Below are 18449 nucleotides of genomic sequence, written 5' to 3'. Positions count from 1 at the left end.
ATGTAGAAGACGTAATGCACCTACTACCTGACGAATGTAACTGTAACCCTTCTATACATCTGACAATAAAATAAAAATAAAAAAAATTAAAAAGGAGGCATCACATTTTCAGAACAAAAAAGAGTAGCTTCTGTTGTTTATACCTTTTCACTGGACCTCATCTGATAATTTATTTCAAACTCTTATCAAATATATTGATCATTTTATTTCCCATGTCTATATCCTGAAATTCAGTTTATAGCAAGTGACAAGAAGAGTTTTTGTTTTGTTTGTTGTTGTTGTTGTTGTTGTTTTTGCCAGTTGTGGGCTTGAGCTAAGGGCCTGGGCACTCTCCTTGGACTTTCTCAAGGTTAGAGCTCTACCACTTGAGCCTCAGCACCACTTCCGGCTTTTTCCTATGTATGTAGTACTGAGGAATCGAACCCGCGCATTCATGCATGCTAGGCAAGCACTCAACCACTAGGCCAAACTCCTGGCCCCGGTTAAAGAGGTTTTATCAAAATATAAAATATACCTTAATATGGTTAACAATGATTTAGTTGTTTAACAATAGTTTTGTGGTTTTGGCTTATGTTTGCTTATTATATGAAAGTAGACAAACTATACATTTAAACTACCTTATTCTTGGGGATGTAGCATGCAAAGCCATAAAGATGACCAGATATATTCTATTAATTTAGTCACATTAATATTCTCTTTTTGGGTAGAGATTATGTCCTCACTCTTACAGTGAGCTGACAAGGCATTTGGCTGCTGTTAGGAATTACAAACCAAACTCCTGTATCACCAAATGACTTATCTCATTGCTTGATCTTCAGTTTACTATGGCACACACACACACACACACACACACACACACACACACACACACACACATATATATACACACGCATACATATATACATATGTATATATACATACATATGTGACCATGAGAGATTCTGATAGAAGGGGAAGAATGTAGTCTGGCAATTCAATGTATACAGTCCATAAACGAATCTACTTACATACAGAATTCCTCCTTCACCTTATCCAGGTTGCAAGATTAAACTATTTTTTTTTCATTTAAAAGGATATGTCTGCCATCTATCTTTCCACTGTATACAAAGGGTCTATTTTTCCTTCACATGGAGTGGGAAGTTAAAGTACTTAAATAAAAAGTTTTCAAGTGTTTCAGTAAAATATCTTCATCCTGGAACAAAGTAAACTATCTTATCCAGAACAGGAGATGTATTTATTTTGGGGAACAGAATTTCCTAAAAATAGCCTGCCTCACCACCTTACAGTGCATTTTTCTTTAATATTATGGGCAAAAGGAAGTTAGGTGTTTATATATCTTGCATACTTTATGTATCATCACCTCATTCTTATTGTGATTGTAACCCTTGTTAAAAATAAACATGCTCTCCTCATTCACAATCTAATAATATTACACATCATGATACTTCCACTCCAGTCTGCACATTGTCTTAGATGTCCTGTGACATGTGTCCTTTATGTTGTAACCTTTGCCTTAAGTAGCCTTTCCTCAGCTGTTCATTTAAATCTCCAACCCCTGGCTACTGTTCTCTTTATCCTCTCAGGACCTTGTCTACTTGACCTCACTCCTAAAGAAATTTCAAGAATTTCTCTGCACCATTTATGATATAATGCAATCCTATAGGATTTTGTAAGTTAGTGTTCAATATATTAAATTTATCATCTTAAGGAGAGTCAGAAATTCCTTGAGGGCTGGATTAAGACCTGATTTTTTTATATGTGAAAAGAATATTTAGTGTTTTTCAAGTAATTGTTTTTCCTGAATGTGATGTGATCACAAATTTACGAGGTAAAAAAATTGTCACAGAAAATTTTAAAAAGTGCATGTGCGCCAGATTTTAACTTTAGGATAGACTGCTTTACCCTCAATTTTATCTTAAGCCTTTGAAAAGGTTTTCACCCCCATATCTTTTTTTTTTTTTTTGCCAGTCCTGGGCTTGAGCTCAGGGTATGAACCCTGTCTCCTTGGACTTTCTCAAGTCTAGAGCTCTACCATTTGAGCCTCAGCACCACTTCCAGTTTTTTTCTATGTATGTGGTACCGAGGAATTGAACCCAGGTCTTTGTACATGCTAGGCAAGCACTCTACCACTAGGCCAAACTCCCGGCCCCCGCCCCCATATCTTTTAAATTTGTAGGCATCTATCTAGACTCTTTCTTTCAACATTTTTCTAAATCTTTCTCTTCTTTAGGGGAGAGGCAATGTTAATTATTTTATAGTGGGATACTAATTTGAAGTACTTTTAGTAAAAGTAATGCATTTCAAGGGATAGTTGGTATATAACATTTCTGGAAATCCAAAAGCTATATAAGAAATAAACTGTTGAATTCACACAGCATGAATAGGATGATTATTGCATAGAACTGCATTTATTCCTCAGTAACAAGCTGCCGTAATGTTTTATCTTAATTTATTAGCATGTGTCAAAGTAGATTTTTACTGGTCATATTTTCTGCTTAGAATTTTTCTTGTGGTTATTTTAAGAATTATAGTACATTAATATTGTACCTGCTATTGTTCCATGGCTTTTTATTGTATTGGACCTTGATTACCTATCTGAATAACTTACTTTCTTAGAAATCAATACTACTGGTCACAATTATATTTAGAATTGAAAATTATTCCTTTGAGAAAATGACAGAGAATAAAAGGCTGTGTTAGACTGAGGCAGCCCCTCAATCCATGTACATGTTTATTTGCTTTAATTGCCCAAGGACACAGGGCAGTAGCAGGGCTTCCCGGGAGACCTGCTCCATGGCATAAATCACTGCAGGCTCAAGTGGCCCGTGCTGCCCAGAAATCCCACAGCTATTCTATTTCATTGCTGTGTGACTTGGCATAAGGAGGCTCTTGAAATGTTTTCCTCTTACATGGGATTTCCCTTTGGAGTTAAATAGCTCACCTTTCATAATTATGGGAAAAAATAACTGTCGACTGAGCAATGAGTTTATCATCTTCCTTCTTGCTTAATCACTTCTTAAGCCCTGTTTCATTTTTTTCCAGTTGGTGTTCATAGCCTTTCAAGCTAGCTGGTCAGTGAATCATGTGCCAAGGCAGCTGGAAAAAAAGATTCTATGAGAACAATGTGGTTGCCCTTTTATATAATGCACAGCCCCTGCCCTACTACAAACATGAGCTTGTGGGATTGTGGGATTTATGGATCCTATTTGCTCATGTATTGGTCTTTCTTGGGCAATGTGACTGCAGGATTCATAAACTTGAGTGGATTCACAGGAGTCGTGAGCAGTAACCTTGGACTCCTGTTAGCCAAAGCTCGGTTCGATTGAGTTGCCAGCGTTTAAGAAGGCTGGTGGAAAGAAGTAGTGCTGCCTCAGTATTTCACATGGAAAATGACCTCCTATTCTGGGGTTAAGAAGTGGGGGATGTTTTCAGTCTAGCAGAGAAATGGATAGATAAAAGCATGGTAACTCAGTTGCACACAACTTTGGCTTGAAGAAGATTGAAAACTGTCTCCCATCTCTTTACATGGCAGGTAAGAAAACAAAAAGGTTAAGAGTTTGGGGAATAAAATAGAAGTTATAACTGAAGGCCCTCTGAAGACCTCAGGCTCTTACTTGTCTTAAAGAAATATTCACTTTCTCAGGGACATGGTTAGTAATGTTCCAGTCTCTCTCTCTCTCTCTCTCTCTCTCTCTCTCTCTCTCTCTCTCTCTCTCTCTCTCTCTCTCTCTCTCTCTCTCTCTCTCTCTCTCTTTTGTAGCTGGAAATGGTGAGTGAAGATAGGACATTTTATGATGAATGGAAATGTTGATAGAAGACAGCACTTTTTTTTTCTTTTTTCTTTCTTTCTTTCTTTTTTTTTTGCTAGTCCTGGGCCTTGAGCTTAGGGCCTGAGCACTGTTCTTGGGCTTTCTCAAGGCTAGAACTTGAGCCACAGCAAAGCACTCTACCACTAGGCCAAACTCCCAGCTTCAACAACACTTTTTAATAATAAATAACTGTTATTATTATTATCATATAAAACTGACATTGACAGGACATCTCAGTCATTCTTTGTAACTTCATGAAACATGTTCTGTTATCATCTTCATGGAAGAAATGAGAAAACTGAGACTAATGATGTTAAATTAGTGACTAAGCATACACAATATTTAGATATGAAGCCAGTGTCCCCAAGTCCAGAGCTGTAGTTTTTATCTACCATATTATATTGTCTGATTATTTCTTCTACAAATGTTGGCAGTAAAGCAGAATAAAATATTTAGAGAAAGAGGAATCTCTGAAAACTTGACAGAAACAGATATATACAAAGTTTGTCACTAAGTCTATTTCAGATATGTGTTTGGTTAAGGTTCTTGACTTCTAGAAGAATGCTCTTAAAGCTAAGGTGTGTGTATTCTTTAATTTTATGGTGTTGGTGGTATTTGATTGTAGAAAGAATCTCAATGCTTTCAGAAGCCAAAATGACAGAAAATGTTTCTAGGTTTTTTTGGGTGATGAAGTAGCCTTGGTCCATGTGTTTACATTATTTATTCTTCAAGCTTTCTTTGTAAAATGCAGATCACCTCTAGTCTTCTCCTTCCAGAGTAGCTAGGAGGGGAAAATTTTATGTGAAAGTGAAGTCCAATTTGAGGATGAAAAATTAGGGTTCAAATGAAAGGTTGATAATGTTAGTGAGGAAGTAAGAAAATTTTATGAATATACATGTGTTTGTGCCCTAACTCTCATTGTATGAATTACATACTATAATGCTTCAGGTATTTAGTTGATGCCTTCTTGTTCCCCTTTGGCATGCAAGCCTCCTGTGGCTCCAGGAGTGAGCCTAGATTGCTTATGCTTTATTTTCAGTTCATATGATTGTCCCTCCAAGGAAATGGTGAGCCTCTGGAGTCAGAAACCATTTTCTATTGAAGACTATATGTCTCTTATGAGAGCTCATCATACTCATATATAATAAGTGTTATACAATGAGAGCGATTATACAAGATTGAGCCCCTGTCTCTGTCTCTCCTATCATTGTTCCTATATGTTATCTATCTGTGGTTTGTTGGTATAGAGGAGGCGATTTGGCTTGCTGAATAAATAAAATTTCTACAATTTAAAGCAACCACCAGACACTAGTGATAGATTAAAAATAAAGTTTGTCTTTGTCCTGAGCAAATATTTTTTTTTTCTGAAAGCAGACACTTCTCCAAAAAGAAAAATAGGACAGTAAATTTGGGTTAGAGCATTGAGACTATTTTCATTTTCAGTATCAAACTCAGCTTCCATATTTCATGGGTATTCCTGATAAATAAGAAATATCACTGTTTTATTCTAGTATTAAAATGAAAAAGAGGACTCGTATCTTTTAATAGAGCTAATTTTTTTCACTAAAAGTGATACTTTAAAGACAATTTGAATTCCAGAAGATACATGATGAACAGGTCATACTAAAGCAGTCCTGTCTTAAAGAACCTAGACATAAAACTTCATATACCACATAACAGGAAGAAAGTATAGCTCAAAGGCAATTATCATGAACAAGATAAGTCTGAGATTGGACTAAGTCTAGTTATGCCGTAAGTGCTTATGAAATTGATCAGACAATTTTAGAGCCACATTCCCACTTATTACCGGACATTTACTACAGGCTTCCAGACTCATTCAACAAATCTGAAATTTCTTACTATACACTTATCTCCAAAATTGAAAATAAATTATTAAAAACAGTCACAGCCTGAAAATATTCCTGCATCCAAATTTATCTGAATAGACAAATTATAAAAGGTAATAAATACTAATAAATCTAGAGATGGTATATTATTATACAAAATCACACAAATATAATTCAGGTGGCAGTGATGAAAAGTCTACATTCTTAACTCCAATAGGAAGTATAGCTCAAAACCAAACTTCTAAACTCTTCATATCTCAATTGGGAGTTCATAATCTATGACTGGAAAAATATAAGATCATATATAAAGCCATTTGTCAGATAGATATTATCATCAAGCTCATGGAAGTTAGGTCTAAGATATAATAAGCATTGCATATTTTTATTACCATGGTATACAATGCATATAGAATGAAATACATGGCCTGAGGATTACATTGCTTACAGCACCCTCTAAGACTGATACAATTATTCTGCCTGTGGCATCTTGAGAGGACAGTGAAGGGAAACTTTCTGTTGTTGCACCAGAAATTGGTTCTACTTCCACTTTCCTCTTAACTGTGAGGGCTGTGGATATAGCCAGATGGTACACTGTTATCTTAGTGCTGATTTACTACGTGAACACATCAGACTATAAGCCAGTCCTGGTAAAGTACTCCTCCATTTGCTCTACCTGTATGCACCAACACTTCCAGAGCAAAAGTATTCGTGGATAACATTGTCAATGTATCTTTATTGGCTATGTGAAGAATGATAACTATCCACAAAAGAATAAATCTAAAGCTACCTCAGTTGGCATGATTCAGAAATTTCTCTGAACTTTTACTTGGGCTCTACTCCCATATATGAAATCTTTAGAGACATACTCTGGATTCCTGTCAGAAACAGTCATTTTTCTACCAATGTTAAGGGAAGAAAGTATTCAAATTCAATCGATAACATCATCACTCAAAAACATTCTTTTGTAGCATTTAAGAAACTAGCCTCATGATTTTCAATTATGCATTTATGTAATAACTATCAAAGACACGCTAGATTAAGAAAAAAATATTGATTAACACTAAAAAAAAAAAGAAAAGAAAAGAAACTAGCCTCTTTACCACCTGCCAAAGTCCAAAATCCCAGTTGAACCACAAGTGGAGAAATGTCAAAGATAGCCTTAGGTCATTTTACCTTTATGGAAGGGGATTTCTCCTGGCCTCTAGCGGCAATAGTAACTGTTTGCTACACTATACATAGTGTCAGGGAGTTCCTAGCATATTATACTAGTGTCTGATGTCAAGCATTCCTCTCTACTCAGCAAAAATGTGGAAATCAGTTGTAATATCCAAATAGGGTTACAGCCGCATTGTCATGGTATGTAACTTCCAAGGCCTTCTGAATATATTTAGTTTTCTAAGTTTTATTACAGGTTTAAATTACTATTCCTAAAAATTCAAAACAGAGTATACTCTCAATGTCATCAATCCACACTAATGAAGTGCATTTAACACACGCTCATACAAAAGTGTCATCATTATTTTCTACAACATAGAGTTCTCTGTGAGCATAAAATATGTGTGTAGCAAATTATATAAAATACCACAACCATAATAGCCATAATCATTACTTATGACTATACAGCCACAGAATTATTATTATTATTAGATAGATAGATACATAGATAGATAGATACATAGATAGATAGATACATAGATAAATAGACGTATATCTATGCATACATGGCAATATAGATTTTTGTCTGCTTTCTTTGATATGCATTTAAATTTATACCTGTTATTTTAATTATAATTACCATTAGGTTATATACTTGTTAATGAATACTTTTTGTAATGAAGGAATCAAATAAGAATGACAGAAAATCAGCTAAGTTTTATGGTTTTGCATTGAGTAACTGTATTTACCTTTCATTTACTATGTATGAAGAGGTAAAAAGAGATTTCCTCTTTCATTAGTTATTTCATATTCATCAGAGACTCTGACATGCCTGTACAAATGCATTTCTTCTTAACTTTGAAAAAAGAGTAGAGTATGATGGGAGAGAAAAATATGCAAAAGAGAATGAAATATTAGGCAAACAGGGAAAATACACAGGGAGACACAGGCTTTCAGAAACATTTAAAGGATCACCTACCAGTTCTACTCGTCCAAACCCTCCAACTCCCAAAGTGTCGATGATGTTGAAATCTGACAGCTTCAGGTTGGCGAAGAAAGCAGCTTCCGCTTCATATCTGGATTTTTTGATGCGAAAAAATGGAAATTTCTTAGAGGTGCATACACGAGGTCTAGGTACAACTGAACTGGAATGACATGACTCTGAAACAGGCTTTACCTGCTTACATTCCATCTTGCTTTCAGAGTCTGTATTTTCTCACACCATAATTTTTGTTTTTTGGTCCCAGTTGTGAAGCATAATATAGATTTGTACTCGTTTTTTTTTCAAAGTAGAAAAATACAGAGTACCCACTGCATGCCAGTCAAATAACTGATTAAAGTCAGTGATCAAATCAAAGTTACATCTCAGTATTTTCCTACGCGTCTTCTTGTGAGCAGGAATTGTTTGACTTGTTCTTTGTTGGTTTTGCTTTGGATTGTTTGGATTGGCTTGGTTTTGCCTTTGCTGTTCAGATATTAGATGGCAGTTTCTCATTAGTTTCCCCTTATCCACAAGCTGGCAGTGCCTCCTAACAATGTTTATTAAATGCAGCAAGTGACGGAGGTCTCTGCGGCAGAATCGCAGCCAGGTTTTATGCAAACAGATCCGAAAAGCTGAGGATTGATGTGCCAGTGTCTGAAATGAAGGATTTCAGGAGCATATCCACATCCCTTAAAAAAAAAAAGACAGGCCTTCCCTGCACTTATATGAACCCACTGACTTGAAGCTAGCAATTGCAATGTCTTTACATTGGCAAGTCTCTTATATGAGTGGAGTGAAGCATGGTCTAGTATCCCGAAAGTCTACCAGTGCACACATGTGAAGCTGACACACTCGGGTTGCCCAAATCAGCATCTCCCAATGAGAGGGAATGAATGTGAGCTCCTTAAAATAGCTCCCTGCTAAAGATCCAACTAATTTTAGAAAGGGCAGGAAGGTGTAAAGATGAAGATGAGCTTCCCGCTCACAAAGCCAGATCAGGGAGTAAGTCAGCTGTCTCAAAAGTAAAGCATTCGAATAGCAACTTTGCCTCTATGACCTTCAACCAAACCTGGCTTGATTCTATTCTAGAAAATGATGGATACACTTGAGAAATGACACTTACCCAGATTGTGTAACATCCACGTTACATGCCATAGGCATGTCTGGGGATAGGATTATGTGACATTTTAGGTATTTCATTATAGTCAAGCACAATTTGAAACTGTACTTGGGAAAGAGAACCCTTAACCCTTTTCACTGTACAATCAGAGTTTGGGTTCTGTGAATATGTTGTTGATAGAGTCCCAGCATTTAAAAAAAATATGTGAGAAACACATTTTTTAAAAAATGGGAAAATTTCTATTTTTTTCCTTATTGCCTTATTAAGTAAAATCAACTCCCGCTAACAAACTTCTGTGCCCATTAGTAAATCCTAATGGTTATTTGTGGATTTCTCTTACGAACAATACAATCAAAAGCCAACCACAGTATATCAGGACCCGGTTTACTAGCTTGGAGCTTAGAGGCAGATAGCAAATGTACATTTCTGACATTCCAACTAGCTTACTCTCTCTGCTTTGAGAAAATTAAACTCCATTCCTTAAAGGGCCAGGGCAGAATGGACTCAAACAGGTGCTTTAAGAGGACATTTGTTGGGATCAAACTCCTTGACAATCTATATATGGTCAAGTATTTACTGGTGGACTTCATAATATTGCCATTTTTTGAAAAATTTAAATCATGTTTCTAAAATAGTTTAAAACTCATATAAGATGAGACTGAATGAAATTAATACTAGGATATGGAAACAAGGGGTTTATCTTGTGTGATTGTTGTTTTAATGTACTATGTTATTTCTCTTCTTTTCTGCCCTTATGGTTAATCTCATGTTGTTACTGTATCTGACATTGTTACCTGGTATATTGTATATACATTTATTTGTTTATTTGAAATAGGGAAGGGAAGGGGGGAAAACAAGATGATTGGGAGGGGGTGAGAGGAGGGAAACAGGGACAAAATCATGGGAAATGGTATCAATGTGTGAGAAGTAATGCACATACTACCTGAGAAATGTAACTGTAACCCCTCTATAGATTATCCGGGCAATAAATTTAAAAAACAAAAAAAACCCACCTCATGCTCATGCTATTTTATCAGTCTCATAAAACAAATACAGAGCAATCCACAAAAGTCATAAATAAATAAAATTGTTATATGATGTATAGATTGATTCTTTGTGTGTATGGTATGTGTTTGGGCAGTGTCTGTGTGTGTGTATGCGTTTGTGTATGTGCATGTATATGTATGAGCTATATGGCTTAAACTCTAGGTCTGAGTGCTGTCCCTGAACATTTTTCCTCAAGGCTAGTGCTGTACCACTTGAGCCACAGCTCCACTTCTGCTTTTTTTTTTTTTGGTAACTGGATATAAGTGTCTCATGGAATTTCCTGCCAGGCTGGCTTTAACAACTATTTAAATCTCCTGAGGAGTTAGGATTGCTGGGATAAGCCATTGGTGCCTGGCCTAGATAAATTCTTGCTGTTTATTTAATTGCTGAGTTTTTAAGACATTGTTCATTATTTAGTCAATATCTTCATTACTTAAAAATACCATGTTGACTTGAAAATTCTTTGTCCAACTACTTAAAGATATTTAAGACAAAATGAAAACATAATTTAGAATTCTACATAGGAAAGTAGAGTTTACTTAAGATGCTACTAAAGATACTACTTATTATTATATGTGCAATCATCACACATGCTCACAGTACATTCCAAAATCTGTCATTCCAAAAGTCTTTACAGGATGTCAAGCACTAATGGAAATTCATTTCATTAAGAAACATAGTTCCTGATGCCTAGTTGTTTAAAAATTTAAAAATGAACATACAGAGTATGCTCAAATGGCCCTTTGCTGGGATTGAAAAACTGGATTAAATATTTAATTAAAATAAGAAAAACAACAACAATAATATTTTAAAGTAGGACAGACCCTTTCCCAGAAAAATATGAATGTTGCAGTATGTGCTGTGCTTATAAATACTGGAGGCTTGCAAAACTTCTAAACAGATGAACAAAACAGTAGAAAATGAGATTCTGGCCCAACAGTCCAGTTTATGTTTAGTATATAAAGGCACTGGGTTCAATTTACAGCTTAAAAAAAAAGGAAAAAAAAGAAGACACAAGAGGGGAAAGGAAAGAAAGAAAAAGAAAGAAGCCCGGCACTGGTGGCTCATATTGTAGTCTGAGCTATTCAGGAGGCTGAGATCTGAGGGTGGCATTTCAGGGCCAGCCAAGGCAGGAAAGTCTGTGAGACAATTATGTTCAATTAACCACCAGAAAACTGAAAGTGCCTCTGTGGGCTTAAAGTAGTGGAGCACTAGCCTTGCACAAAAGAACTCAGGGACAGTGGCCAGGCTCTTAGCTTAAGCCCCATTATAAAAAAAATAAAATAAAAAGAAATAGAAACAGGCAAAAACCAAAGACAAGAGACCAACTAACTGTACAATAAGTGATTAAGTATATTGGACAAATAAACAAATATACTGTACCATTTCTCAAAGATTTCTGATGATAAGATTTATCTAAGACTATGGTGACTGACAAGAAAGCACAAATGATATCTAATCTTTTTTGAATACCCTTTCCATTGTGAAATATTGAACATTTCTTTGAAGAACTACTAGAAAGTAAAAAGATGACCTTGATTTTCACCTTTGTTTTTTCAATTCTGCTTTGAAATTGAATTCAAAGAATGATCTAAAAACAAAAGAATTGCAAAGCTACAGGTGTAAAAATGATACTGAAATATACATATATAGTCTAGAAAATGGAAACCAGTACTGTAATGATCTATGTTTCTCTCTTTTTCTTCATTTTTTTCTTTCCACAGCCACTAATCTTCATATTATTATCCATACTTCTTATAAACAAGGAATAAAATTATTTTCTGTCAATGATAGAAAAAAAATACTCATGAATGTATGATTTCATAATTTCAAATTAGAAGAATCTTCCTACCCCCACTTTGGCTTATGACTGGTATTACTCTGACATAATCAAAATTTCTCCCTATACATTTGAAAATAAAAGTGATATTCATTGCGGACCAAGCTAATGGAATTTAAACCTTTACCTTTATGGTATTTTAATCTTTCTCATCATTAGTTATTAAATCTGTAATATTCTGTGTACTTTTCAAAGTAAAGGTCAAGTCTCCAAAGTAACATAACTACAGTTAGGAGTAACTAACAGCAAATTAGTCAATCTGATTTTTTAAGTGTATGCTTAGACAAAACAAACAACAGGAAATTAAAGCAAGCCCTCCACGGAATGGGAGTACTAGTGGTAGTTTTGTGGGGGGGAAGCAAAAGGGTAGGAGGATAAATATAAAAACACATACGTCATGTATTTAGGTAAAAATGGAATAAAGAAGTACTTTAATTGATCTGGGAAAAGGGTTAAGAGAGATGAGAGAGAGGTATTTAGTGGATGAGTCTGATCAAGATATATTGTATGTATACATGGGTATGTCAAAATGAAAATGCCTTGTATATGTAACTGAGGCTAATAAAAATGTGAGCACTTTTAAAAAAAAACAGTTAAATAATGAGGTAATGTGTTTCATTTGCTTTAGCTCAGTTCATCTGGCATCAAAATCTATACTTAACTGGACTCTGGGTCTCTAAGGAAAACTCAGCAAGCATTGGCATGTGGTATCCTCCTATAATTCCATAATTCAGGAGGCAGAGAGATAAGTATTTAGCATCTCCTAATCTTTATGCCAACTACTTGCTTGAGTTCATCTGCTCTCGAGCCCATTTTCATTTCCTTTTGACTTTCAATTAACGAGTTTGGGGTAATAGCTATAAAAATAAAGTGTTTCATTAATCTTGCATCTATACATATCTACATGTATGGACTTGCATCTATAACTGCATTTCCTATTGTAACTGTAGAAAGAAAGTTGCAAGTCAGACAGAAAACTGACCTTTACTGTGGATTTAAAAATGATAAAAGGGACAAAGGTTGACAGTAGACAGAAGAAGACAGAAGACCATGACTTGTGGTCCCGGTTCTGCTAATGACTATGTCCTTCTAGGTTCTAACTTGTTCAATATTTAGGAAGCTCTAAAGGTGTTGGTAAGTATAAACTTAAGTTAATGAATATAAATTTTGTAGCTACTTCAAGTCAGAACCTAAACATCACCTAATCTTTGACAAGGGAGCCAAAAAAAAAATAGAATGGAAGAAAGACAGCCTCTTCAACAAGTTGTGCTGGCAGAACTGGTTAAGCACATGCAGAAAACTAAAGTTGGATCCTTCTCTGTCACTTTGCACTAGAATTAACTCCAAATGGATCAAAGACCTCAAGGTAAAAGCTGACACACTAAAAACTTTAAAGAAGGAATAGGAGACACACTAGGCCTCCTTGGCACAGGTCGAAACTTTCTCAATAAGGACCAAGAAACACAACAAATCAGAGAAAGGCTGGATAAGTGGGACTGCATTAAACTGCAGAGCTTCTGTAAGGCAAAGGACATAGCTAGTTAATTAAGAAGCCTACAGAATGGGAAAAGATCTTCACTAACCATACAATGGACAAAGGCCTCATATCTAAAATATATCAACAGCTCATAAACTTGAATCACTCCAAAACTAATCTGCATAGTAACAACTATCCCATTAAAAGATGGGCCAAAGACTTAAAGAAAGTCTTCTCTGAAAAAGAAACAAAAATGGCCTATAGACACATGAAGAAATGCTCAACATCTCTGGTCATAAAAGAAATGCAAATCAAAACAACTCTAAGATTCCACCTCACTCCAGTTAGAATGGCCAGGATCAAGAAATCTAATAACAACAGATGCTGAAGGGGATGTGGCCAGGAGGGATCACTACTACACTGTTGGTGGGAGTGCAAACTCGTTCAACCACTAGGGAAAGCAGTATGGCAGTTCCTCAAAAGACTAAACATAGGGCTCCCCTATGACCCAGCAATTCCACTACTAGGCATTTACCAAATCATCCAGAAACAAGGACATACTAAATCCACTAGCACAATGATGTTCATTGCAGCACTATTTACCATAGCAAAGATATGGAACCAATCCAGATGTCCCTCAGTTGATGAGTGGATCAACAAGATGTGGTCTTTGTACACAATGGAATTCTATGCTGCTGTCAGCAGCATAGAATGACATCGCCCCATTTTAAGGAAATGGAAAGACTTAGAAAAAATCATATTAAGTGAAGTAAGCCAGACTCAAAGGAACATAGGCTCAATGGTTTCCCTCATTTGTCATAATCAGTAGAAACCTTGGGCTCTCCTAGCAGAAATTTGCAATAGAGTAAAACCTAGATACATAAGGCCATACAGTATGATACTAAATGAAAGGATCTCTAGGATATAGAAACATAAGCCATATAATGAATGATTGTTGTTCTTAAGGTACTATGTTATCTCTCATCTCTTTTGCTGTCCCTTGGTTATCTCATATTGTTGCAGTATTTCACTTTGCTTTCTGATATATTGGATAAATGTGTATTTGGTTATTTGAAATTGGATAGGGAAAGGGAGAAAATAAGATGAGGAGTGGGGTGGGGGAGAGGGAAATGGGGACCACGACATGAGAAAGTGTATCAATGTATGTGAAGTAATGCACCTTCTATCTGGTGAATATAATGTAACCCTTCTATTAATTACAATAAAAATATATGAAAAAAAGAATTTATGGAAAAGCTAAGAAATCTTCCTTTATTTTGAATGTTATCATCCAACACTGAGATCTGAAAATATGTGCTCAGAGAGGTAGTCAAAATCGGTAAGACCTTTCAGAAAGAGAACTTCCAGAAGAGAATATGCCTTCCTGGTTTTCAATGCATGCAAGATACAGAGCTGTCCGTACACTGAATGGATACTTTGCATGATGGCTAAAAGCAGTGTATGAAGTAATAGTTCTTGGGTTAATAAAGTTCATTGAATTCTATGATTTTCAGATGTGGAAAAATAAATACAAGCTTAGTAAAAAAATATCTATAGAAAATGCAGACTGGCTAATTGGCCAATAATGTTTATTTGAATATTTATCAGGAATGTGATTTGGAGATTAACTGTGGGGTCTACTAATACCATGTGGTATTGAACATATAAAACTTATTCAGTACTTTATGTTCCTATTTTCCTCTATTCCCAAATGTTGGAAATTTAATATGCATAGCCAGTAAAATAAAATCAGGTAGCTTCTATAATCAAGTCATTACATTTTCATACACAAAGTATAAATGGCAATCAAACTGTGAAAGTCAATATCATTTGAATTCAATGAAAAGCAGAATGAGTAAACTGATTTGTAGTTGCTGTATATAATTCAACCTTTTTTCATTGATTTTTTTTTTTTTTTGCCAGTCCTGGTCTTGGGCTCAGGGCTTGAGCACTGTCCTTGGACTTTCTACCACTTGAGCCTCAGCACCACTTCCGACTTTTTGTTATGTATGTGGGATACCAAGGAGTTGAACCCGGGTCTTTGTGCATGCTAGGCAAGTACTCTACCACTAGGCAAAACTCCCGGCCCTCATTGAAATTTTTAAAATGAAAATCTCTACTAGAGCCAGGCACCAATTAATTACCAACGGTAAGCCTAAGTACTCAGGAGGCTGAGATCTGAAGATCATAGTTCAAAGCCATTCCAAGCAAGAACTTCAGTGAGGTTCTTATCCCAAATTAACACAAAAAGACCAGATGTGGCTCAAGTGGTACAATATCAACTTTGAAGGGAAAAAAGTTAAGGGATCGCACCTAATCCCGTAGTTCAAGCCCCAGTACTGGCGGACACACACACATACACACACACACACACACACACACACACACACACACACACACACACACAAATACTTCACTATTACTATTACTTTAATAAACCATTTAAACATAATGCATGCTAGAATTTTAAACCAAAAGATATAATTTCTAATATTTCTGGCCATAAAATATTATTTTAGTAGTTGAGGGAATAGCTTGAAGAGAAAGAAATGATTGAAAGTAACTTAATGTCTGAAGTGTTCAGTTAAGTCAGATTTCTCCAGAAGGTATATCTACTGTAAGGAATATGACATTAGTTTGCTTCCTTTATTTCCAAAACTCTGTACAGCACAGACAAAGACTCTTTTGCCGGGAGGAGGGCCGCCATCAAGTTATGAGGCAAATTTACTTATTTTTCAAATTCATTCCTTTGTGAAACCCAGACAGCAGAAACACATAGGAACATTGCTTTCTACCTATTTTTTTAAATATTAAGAATAATAGCCAGGTATCTGTGGCCCATGTCTATAATCTTAACAACTCAGAAAGCTGAGATCTGAGGAATATTGTGTGAAGCCAGCCTAGGTAGGAAAGTCTGAGACTCAACCACCAACACCTAGGCTCTACGTATAAACCCATGGCACTGGAATACACACACACACACACACACACACACACACACACACAAATTTTTAAAACATTTTTTAAAACATCGCAATTCAACTAGTCTGCATTTAGAAAACACTTAAACATATCTCTCATTTAATGTATCTTTGTTGATTCTCCATGAAGGTAAGGTAACAAATGTTTTTACTTCTATTATGTAATTGGATAAACTAGTTTCTGATAAACAATTGGTTTCTATATGTAAGCATCAGAGCAATTCAGACAAACAATTGGGCATGTTTCATAGCCTGGTATATTTACTCTTATTCTAAAAATTAATTTTTCTTCCAAAAAGACAGTAGAAAATCCTAGAATTTGGGGCTCTATGTATTTTTAAACTTGAAATATCACAATATATCTACATGATTCAATAACTGGATCAGTACTCATTTCGTCTTACCTTTTCCATTTTTTCCAAAGGAACTAATTCTGCAGATGTTAAATGCTTTAGCTAAGGTAAGAAAGACTCAGATATAGGAGAATGGTATCTGACTTGTACTGATATATTTACTTTTACTGTCTTACTCTCTCTGCAATTTTTATAATGCCCCGATAACTGTAAAACAAAAGCAAAGTGTAAAGTATAATACTTTCTTTTTTATACTCATAAATAATTTTAGCTTCCCTACAGTTCGGTCCTTCTGAAGTCTTTTACACCACAGGCTCAGGTGTTGTAAAAGTTCTCAAAAGTAAAGCACTTTTCTTCTCAGAGCAGATATTTTAAAATGCGAACAGCCAAGCCTTAATTGTTAACCTGGGTGAGAATATGTTCCTATATTACAATCTTCAAATACTTATGCAATATGCATTTGTGACTCATCAATTTTAAAATAGTTGTTTGGTTCTCTAAAATAAGTTCTTAAGTAAATATAGATTGTGGTGAGAAGATTGGCAAGATATAAAGAGAAAAATTATTTCCTCAATGTTGATTATTTTAACTGAATTAGTGTCCCATAAATGAAAGTTCATTAAGTTATTCAATGATATTTATTTTTGCTTTAGAAAAATATCGTCATTTGTCTCTATGTACTCAACATTAAATGCGTTTCTTACTTTTTTATATACCAGAATAGCAATCTTCTTCATCTCCACAAATAGCCCCAGGGCACTACTGCTCTGGGATATTCTTTCTCATCTCAACAATAGTGAAATTGTCTTTCTCTTCTCAAGTCTTTTAAGTACGCAGTCTTGAATACTTTTTGTTTTTCTGCTCTATCTTGTAGCTTAGAATGATCTACAGTTGATGAATATCATAGTTTTGGTTCCCAAAAGCAGAGGAATCAAGGTTAAAGGAGCAAGAAGATAGGTCAGCAAGACTCCTTCTTAATTCCCTGCTGCAATAACCCAGGACTGTATGGCTGTATTATCTCTCATGCTTATCTCATCTCACTTCTTCTCACCCCGCCCCATTAGTACAGAGAAATTATCCTATTACTGAAAACTCTTACTGTGAGTTCCCTGAGGCATTGTCTTCAACAGAGCTTATATTTCTAATACAGGGAAGAGTAATATAGCCTAGGTTTTCTCTTCAGATTCAAAGGGAACATTTCATCTTAATTAAATCTAAATTAGCCTTAGTCATAATCATAATAAAAATAATTTATCAAAATACTGAACTGGGAATAGATGGATCAGACAGGACTCAAACAAGAAAGATAAAGTTTCATTTCAGGACTCAATTCTTGTGTGTGTGTGTGTGTGTGTGTGTGTGTGTGTGTGTGTGTGTGTGCCAGTCCTAGGGTTTGAACTCAAGGGCTGCTACTCTCCTTTGGTTTTTGTGCTTAGGCTTGCACTCTAGCTATGCCACAGCTCTATTCTGACTTTTTGCTGGTTAATTGGAGGTAAGAGTATGTGAAACTTTCCTTCCTGGGCTCACTTCATACTGTGATTCTCAGATCTTAGCTCCCTGAGTAGCTAACATGACAACTGTGAGTCACCAGTACATGACTCATGAATCAGAATTTTTGCTGGGTTCATCTATGATTTTAGAAAGCTTCGGAGCAAACACTTTCTTGAAGGCTACTAGTTCTAAGTTTTCTAAAATGGAAATCTGTAAATGATTCTTCACTAACTTCATTGACAGGATGTTTAAAAGTGTGATCATGGCTGGAGGAGAACAAAGAACAAAAAAAGAGAAAAAAATGCACTTGGTGACAAGAAATGAATGAAAAATATGTCATGTCACCC

At 35.5% G+C, this 18449-nt stretch overlaps 1 protein-coding gene across 3 annotated transcripts in view; it reads right to left on the bottom strand.

Moving 5' to 3' along the window:
* Window positions 1-18449, bottom strand: part of Prkg1 (protein kinase cGMP-dependent 1) — a 973708-nt gene that overhangs the window by 21136 nt on the left and 934123 nt on the right. For all 3 annotated transcript variants that reach the window (XM_090346356.1, XM_090346355.1, XM_090346357.1), the window contains one exon: window positions 7791-7887. In XM_090346356.1, coding sequence (XP_090202482.1) covers window positions 7791-7887 — 97 coding nt within the window. The remainder of the gene's footprint in view (window positions 1-7790; window positions 7888-18449) is intronic.

This window comes from Megascapheus bottae, chromosome 15, assembly GCF_031878675.1.
Source record: "Megascapheus bottae isolate mThoBot1 chromosome 15, mThoBot2.hap1, whole genome shotgun sequence".
NCBI lineage: Eukaryota > Metazoa > Chordata > Mammalia > Rodentia > Geomyidae > Megascapheus > Megascapheus bottae.
The sequence above is the reverse complement of the archived record's forward strand: the minus strand, read 5'-3'. Positions and strand labels throughout refer to the sequence as shown.